This window comes from Lactuca serriola, chromosome 7, assembly GCF_051521515.1.
Source record: "Lactuca serriola cultivar US96UC23 chromosome 7, Lser_US96UC23_V15, whole genome shotgun sequence".
NCBI lineage: Eukaryota > Viridiplantae > Streptophyta > Magnoliopsida > Asterales > Asteraceae > Lactuca > Lactuca serriola.
Window position 1 is genome coordinate 46,691,571 of NC_136414.1, and position 8,405 is coordinate 46,699,975.

At 33.0% G+C, this 8,405-nt stretch overlaps 1 protein-coding gene and 1 long non-coding RNA gene across 3 annotated transcripts; one reads left to right on the forward strand and one right to left on the reverse strand.

Moving 5' to 3' along the window:
* Positions 1-1,998: 1,998 nt before the first annotated feature.
* On the reverse strand, positions 1,999-2,555 carry LOC145063390 (uncharacterized). The gene is made up of 3 exons (XR_013687935.1): positions 2,488-2,555; positions 2,223-2,407; positions 1,999-2,143 (listed from the first exon to the last, which is right to left on the reverse strand). It is a non-coding gene; the product is annotated as an uncharacterized LOC145063390 (long non-coding RNA).
* A 2,699-nt stretch (positions 2,556-5,254) lies between these two features.
* On the forward strand, positions 5,255-8,048 carry LOC145061736 (uncharacterized). Of its 2 annotated transcripts, XM_079009288.1 has the most exons (2): positions 5,255-6,219; positions 6,301-8,048. In XM_079009288.1, exons 1-2 carry the CDS (start codon positions 5,359-5,361, stop codon positions 7,807-7,809), a joined length of 2,370 nt encoding a protein of 789 aa, XP_078865414.1. In that variant the 5' UTR covers positions 5,255-5,358; the 3' UTR covers positions 7,810-8,048. The 2 variants fall into 2 exon arrangements, with proteins under 2 accessions (XP_078865414.1, XP_078865413.1); XM_079009287.1 differs by having other exon boundaries at positions 5,255-8,048.
* Positions 8,049-8,405: the final 357 nt, after the last annotated feature.

The following is an 8,405-nucleotide window of genomic DNA, read 5'->3' on the forward strand; positions in this document are numbered from 1 at the left end:
TTGGGCTGATTTTTTTTTTTAAATTATAGTTCATTGTTTGGCAATAGTTATAGACTTTGGAAACACCTAATTTGCATGTGTTTTGAGTAAGTTACAGCCCTCCAAAAATGATATATCAAAGCTGTTTTGAATATGTTAAAAGCATTATTTTAGAATTTTTCGTTAACTTTAAGCTGTCATATCTACTTCGTTATGAGTCCGTTTGGGCTGATTTTTTTTTAAAAATTATAGTTCATTGTTTGGCAATAGTTATAGACTTTGGAAACACCTAATTTGCATGTGTTTTGAGTAAGTTACAGCCCTCCAAAAATGATATATCAAAGCTGTTTTGAATATGTTAACAACATTATTTTAGAATTTTTCGTTAACTTTAAGCTGTCATATCTACTTCGTTATGAGTCCGTTTGGGCTGATTTTTTTTTTAAATTATAGTTCATTGTTTGGCAATAGCTATAGACTTTGGAAACACCTAATTTGCATGTGTTTTGAGTAAGTTACAGCCCTCCAAAATGATATATTAATTTTTCTTTTGTAACATTTTTTTGATAGATCGTTCCTTTGCACGAGATGTGGTAACCCCCGTGAGTGAAGATTTTGTAACTTGTCGAGCAATGGTCTCCTTTCTTGAGAAGTTCAAGGTGAAAACAGAATTGGTGTCGACGACTTCAAAACCATTGGCAAATCGGTTTTTTGGAGAAGTATGTGGCATTTACAAACATATACGGGTTTGGTCAAAAAACAAACGATTTTATTCAATTGGGAAGGATATGATAGACAAATATGAGAAGTATTGGGGAGATTTTGAAAATTTGAATGACTACATGTACTTTGCGACTATCTTGGATCCGCGAATGAAGACATAATTTCTTAGACATGCTTTTGAAACATTGATCAAGTACAAGATGCCGGAAAATAAACCCCTTTCCGAATTAGATATTACTGCGAAGACTAAGTCTTTAATCAAGGATATTGAATCGAGATTTGAGAACTTTTTTAATTGTTACAATACCAACTCTAATGTACCATTTGAAACTGGTGGTAGTCAAGATACTGTGCATATTGATGATGATGACGACTTTGTGGGTGACTATTTTGCTCAATCGGTGAATTCATCGGCTTCAAAGGAAACGGAATTAACACGATACTTGAACAAAGGACAAACCCAAGGCGTTAAGGACTTTGATATATTGGTTTGGTGGAAAAATAACGCATCTCGTTACCCAATTCTCTCGCGGATGGCAAAAGGTATAATTTTAATTACTTATATTTTTTTATTATAATGTAGTATAATTTAACATTATATGTTTATGTTATTAGATCTTTTGGGCATTCAAATATCTACCGTGGCTTCCGAGTCCGCTTTTAGTACAAGCGGTCGCATAATTGATAGTTACCGAGCAAACTTGTCCGCACCTATAATAGAGGCTTTGGTTTGCACCCAAGATTGGGTGAGGAAATCAAAGAAGCCAATTGTTGACAACATCGATGATATTCTTAAAGATGATGACATAGCTAAAGGTAGCAAACAAATTCATTTTATTATCTAATAACAAAACATTGGTTATATGCTAACTTTCATATTAATTTTTTTTATGATATGTATTAGAGTTGGAAGACGCCATACGCACCCAAAATGGAAATGGAAAAAGGCCGATAGATATTAACGAGTAGTTATACTATTTTTGTTTTTTTTTTGTCGATAAATGATTATTGGTTTGTAAGTGTTTGTTTTGGTTGATTAATGTTTTTGAACTTGAATCAAATTTACTTGTTTGGTACTGTGCAATTGTGCATGTGGGTGTAAACAAGTATAAATGAATGATATTTTAATCAATGCATGCACATCCACATTCCACTTTATTATTTTTTTATTACTTTTATTTTAATCAATGACTTTCGTCATTTTTAGTAATCATTTTAATGAATGTTTCTTTTTATCCATGTTGTGGTAAAATAACAATGAAAAGAACATAACACAAGCGAAGAAGGGGACAATGGTTGGGTCCAAGTTCATGGTACCTATTGAACAATTCAAAATCAAAGTCTAATATTCAAAACAATTCAAATCAAAATTCTTAAACAATTAAGAACAAAACAACACTTATTCCTTGACCATCTTGTCGAGTTAACGCATCTTCAATCTCTATACATAAAACAAAAATAAACATATTTAGTATTAAAAAAAATGTTACCAAATAAATTAAAAGCACAAAACTTATTACCTAGCTATATTATTCGGATTTTTGGCACACGTACGACAATGTTTATTAAGACTACTTGTACCGTGTCTTGATGGATCGACTTTAAGTGTAGCGAAACAATACTTGCACCTTGCTTGCCTTTGTTCAACCCCATCATTTTCTACTACCCACAACATATCAAAATGTTGCCAACACGTGGACCTCTCCTTCAAATTCAAATGCTAAACAAATTAAGTAAAAAAAATCTAGGTAGATTTAAAGCATGTAAAATTAAAAAGAAACATACTTGAATTGGGAGGTTAGCTTCCATGAATGTTCTTGAAAAGAAAAAACAACTCAAAACCTTCAACTTAGAGAATAATAAGTTAAATGAAAATGTAGAGGTGGAAGGGCCTATTTATAATGAGAAGTTGTGAGATGTTGACAAAACATGAAAATTAAAAGATTGCTAATGTCAAAAAAATTGTCTATTGCTTTTATGTTCAAATTTTCAAAGTTGAAGCCTTGAAGGTCAAAGATGCAAAAAAACAAGTTAGTATGGTTGCAAATAAATAAATAACTAACAATTTAGAATTTCAACATATCTTAAATTAAAACACACAATCCAAAATAAATTATCCAATAGTCAAAGATATAATTTCTTTATATAAAAAAAAAAAAAAAAAAAAAAAGAAGAAGAAGAAGATCAACGTACAGTGATAAAAAAAAATGGGTCAGCTACTCAACTTATCAAATAAGGCAGTAAGGCTGCATCAATAAACCACTGACATTAGGTACTATGAAAATTAAATTATACATAATCATATTATACGATTTGGCTATATGGTACAATTAAATTATACATAATCATATTATACGATTTGTCGTCAATAATATTATACTATCTTGAGATTGTTTACTAAGGCACGTAGGTAAGTTACCTAAGGTAACTGTGATATGATCTAAATGTCAATTTTTTTAAACCAATATTGTTATATCTATTTATTTATTTATTTTTAAATAAATCAATGTCATCAATAACCTAATAACTTAAATGTAATTTTTTGTTCGTTCATTTTTTTATAACGGTTGAAAGATTATGGGTAATAAAAAAAAATCCGGGTTTTCCGGTTCTAAACCCATTTGACCCGGTTCTACTTTACCCACTTTCCTATTTCCGGGTTTTTCGGTTCTAGACCCACTTTACCCGGAACCAAACCCGGAACCGAACCGGACCCGGTTCCTATAAACCGGTCCGGTTTCCGGTTCTTAAAAATATCGTTAAACGGTTCCGGGTTTTCCGGGTCCGGGTCCATCGGGTCCGGGTTTGGACCCACTTTCATCCCTAAGTTCAGACGATGTTGTAACTACATATTCATGGGATGTCACAAATTCAGCATGCCAAACTAATGGTCATAATTCACATCAGTGAGAATGGTTCATTTTTTTGTAAAACCAAAATCAGATTGGAAATTTTGATTTTTTATTTTGGAAAATGTCAAACCAGTGGTTTTTTATTTCGGTTTTGGTTTTTTGTTTTTTTAAATATATTTTCAGGGTTCTGTTTTTTTTTTTTTTTTTTTTTTTTTTCATAGATTTCTTCATCAACAAATGCTGCTTCAATTTAACAAAAATAAATAATTTGCTAAAACATAATATAAGAGAAAGTTTGTTCATATTTAGTCATTGAACTTTTTAAAGGGAAACGAACTTTCGATTTTGTTCATATTTAGTCACTAAACTTTTTTTCGTTATCTATTGCCATTAAACTATTGAAACTGTTCACATTTTACCTTTATGACCGGCAACAGTCGGTCATAAGGGTAAAATGTGAACAGTTTCAATAGTTTAATGGCAATAGATAACGAAAAAAAGTTTAGTGACTAAATGTGACAAAAGTCGAAAGTTCGTTACCCTTTCAAGTCATTATCCCTATTAAATAATCAACTTTCAAACTCCTTTGACAAATTTGCAAACAAACAAAAAAACAAATTTAATTTAACGAAACCCATAAGTAATTTTAGTACCTTCAAATTTCAATATACCATTATGTGAACACACCCTTATTGTGGATGTAGAATCACATTCGTCCAAGAAAGTGACAACTTTACTTTTGCAACTTGAAATAGTTTGGTGAGGACACAAGTAGAAACAGAGTAGTATCCACTTGCCATATAAGACGTAAATGCATTGATTCGCTCTTTTTATATTAATAATCTACAGATCTACATATTATAAGGTTTGAATAATATCCCTTATATATTGCCAATAAATTTACTGAAGCCGCGCTAATGGCGGGCCACAAAACATTCACATTAAATATGGTTCCATACATATTTCTCCATCACAACCCGATTACCATAATTTAATTCTAATTGTAATTCAATCCCACTTTCACCCTGATACGGAATCATAAGACTACCATCTACGATGCATAGTTCAATGAGAGAGTTGAATGAGGTAGGATGCCTAATTGTCATTCAATCATTTGGCATTTAATTGATAAACTTTTCAATGGAAAAAAAAGCTTTTAACTATTAAATATATATTCCGAAATGAAATTTAATGTAGAATTATATAGTAAGTAAAATGATAATGTGCAAATCCATTAAACTCTAATAAGTTTTTTTTTGAAAGAGAAACTCTAATAAGTTTAATGCATTGTGGTTACCTTCGTTACTAAACGATCAACCATCAGTATGCAAGTTGAGGTCATAATGGACTACCCATAACAAGTATTTTCATTTTGTTATTTGTTGAAAAGCAAAAATATATCACACCTTGGTATTTCTTGTGCTCTTTACTTTTACTTTTTTTTTTTCTTTTTCTTTTTCTTCTTTTAATCAAAACTTAATGAATTGAAGTATCAGTTGTAAATTGTAATATAATAACAAGTTCGATAGTTAATACTAGAATTTGCAAAGTGTCCATTGCTGCTTTTTCTTCCTCTATTTGTATTTGCATGAACATAATGGTTTTTTAACATAGATTTTGGAATCAAGTTGAATAATGATAGGAGTGCTGAATTGCCATATGAACACAACCAGTCAACCAGGATAAGTATAAGTGTATAACGTCAATAAAATTTCTTAACTGTATTTAGCTTCATGGACTTCTATATTTAGTAATATATAACTAGCTTCATGCTCATAGAATTATCTCCACCTCAAAGTTATCAATGATATTCAAAACCTTTGTATTTTTACCATTCCTGGTACTTGGTGTTCTATCTGCAGATTCTAGCTTAAAAGATGAAGTTGATGCTTTGGAACATTTCAAGAACTCAATCACAGATGACCCAACTGGTGCACTCCTGGATTGGAATACTGATTCCATCCACCACTGTAACTGGACCGGAATCCAATGTGATGATATCTCACAACGTGTAGTTTCCATTTCTCTGCAACAAACACAGCTCAAAGGCCAAATCTCTCCCTTTCTTGCGAACCTTTCCAGCCTCCAGGTTCTTGATCTTTCTTACAATTCATTAACTGGAAACATTCCTTCCCACTTGGGATATTGCACACAACTTATTACACTTTCCCTTTACACCAACTCCCTCTCTGGACCGATTCCATTGGAACTCGGAAACCTCCGGAATCTGCAAATACTTGACCTTGGAAACAATTCACTATCTGGAATCATTCCGGAAAGCTTGTGTAATATCACTTCCATGTTAGAACTTAGCCTTGATGACAACAAACTCAATGGTTCAATCCCAGATAGAATTGGTGATTTGATCAATCTTCAGCAACTTGGAGCTTATAATAACCTTTTACAAGACTCAATTCCTACTTCTGTTGGCAATCTAAAAGAGTTGCTAGCTCTTGATTTCAGTCAAAACCAACTTACTGGTATCATTCCTAGAGAGATTGGAAATTTGTCAAATTTACAAGTTCTTCAGTTGTTTGAGAATTCACTCTCTGGGAAAATACCACCTGAAATTGGTGATTGCACAAATCTATCAGCTCTTAATTTATACAGCAACAAGCTCGTTGGAAGCATTCCTCCTGCGCTTGGAAATCTCATGGGCTTACAGGTTTTGCGGTTGTATAAAAATCAGTTGAATTCCACGATCCCAAACTCGTTATTCAAATTACAATCATTAATGGTTTTGCAGCTTTCAGGGAATAATTTAACAGGGAATGTTTCTTCTGATATAAGTTCACTGAAATCTCTTCAATCCCTGACCCTTCATCAGAACAGTCTCACGGGGGAGATTCCGGCATCCATAACTAGGTTGGTCAATTTGACATACTTAACAATTAGCTTAAACTCCATCACAGGTGTAATTCCTTCAAGCATCGGGTCACTTCATAACCTGAGAAATTTGTCTCTTAGTAATAATCTTCTGGAGGGATCTATTCCATCGAGCATCACAAACTGCACAAATATCCGTCGGATAGATATTGCTAATAATAGGATGACTGGAGAATTGCCTCAGGGTTTACAGAAGTTATCAAATCTTACATATCTAGTTGTTAGCAACAACAGAATGTCGGGAAGAATCCCGGATGACCTCTTCAATTGCTCAGGTCTAGTGGTTTTGGATATTGCATTTAACAATTTCTCTGGATTGTTGAAACCAAGTATTGGAAAACTTTATAATCTCCAAATACTTCAAATTCATGGTAATTCTTTTTCTGGGTCCCTACCAGGAGAAATCGGAAGCCTAAGTAATTTAATCTTGTTAAACTTGGGACAAAACCAATTTTCTGGTGCGATTCCTGTAGAATTCTCAAACATTTCCTACCTTCAAAGCCTTTTGTTGGGTAACAATAATCTTGAAGGAAAGATTCCAGAGGAAATCTTTGAGCTCAAACAGCTGACTGAACTCTACTTGATGAACAATAATTTTGTGGGTTCGGTTTTGGATTCTGTTTCAAAGCTTGAGATGCTTTCTCTGTTGGATGTAAGTGGAAACAGGTTTAATGGATCAATCCCAGAGAGTATGAGAAAACTTAAAAAGTTGATTTTGATAGACCTCTCACACAACACGCTCACAGGGTCGATTTCAGGGTCCATGATTGCAGGTATGAAGAATCTACAGATCTATCTAAACTTCTCCAACAATTTTCTTACAGGAAACATCCCAACTGAGTTAGGAAAGCTTGAGATGGTAGAAGCCATTGACATCTCAAACAATAATCTGTCTGGAGGCATTCCAGTGACGCTTCAAAGCTGCATAAACATGAAGAGTCTTGACTTGTCTGGAAATCAGCTCTCTGGTAGTATTCCACAAGAAATATTCCCTCCTCTTGATCAGCTTACCAGCATAAATTTTTCAAAGAATCAGTTGGATGGAGACATTCCCGAAAGCATGGCGAATTTGGTTGATCTTACATCAGTTGATCTTTCACACAATAAAATGAAGGGTTTGATTCCCGAGAGTTTTGGCAACATTTTGGTATTGAAACACCTCGACCTTTCTTTCAATCAGCTTGAAGGACGTGTTCCAGATACCGGTATTTTTAGAAATACAAGTGCAGTTGCATTACAGGGAAATCCATCTCTGTGTCTTACCAACAACACCAAGTTATGTGCCTCATCAAATAAATCAAACCATTCACTGTCCAATAAGACTCTATTGATTCTTTCAATACTCGGATCACTTGTTATTTTTTTCTGATTAAGCAATAATTGTTGGAGTGAAAGTATATATTAATTTTCTTCAAGGCTGAAAATGGTCTGATCATAGAAGACAGAAAATGATGTATGCATAGCAGTAGAGTCAACGAGTTTTTATTTGTGTTTTGTTTTTTTGTTTTTGTTTTTGTTTTTTTGGAAAAATTAATCTGTCAGAAACCATTAAGTTCTTGAGACTTTTGGGTAAAGAATGAATAATGCCCCCATCACATATTGCTACAAGGATGAAAACTTGGGAGGATTCCAAACTTATAAATAGAGTCCAAGACTTTGGTTTGAAAGACACTCAACCAAAATATACTTGAACTCTTTAGTTCTTTCCTTTTATCTTGTGTTAAAGTGTAGAAAGCGTTAATTAATACTTTGGAAGAGTATGAGAACTTATGAGGGAGACTTGAGAGATTAGTGTACGTATGTGATTGTAACAATTTACTATATAGTAGATCTTTCTCTTTGGAGGCATGTAGTTTTTTTTATTAGTTTTTGTAGTTTCTACTTATATTCTTGTGTATTTTTATTTTATATATTATTGTTATTGGAGGATTGTTCGGGATCCATGAGTCCATTTTCCCAACAACT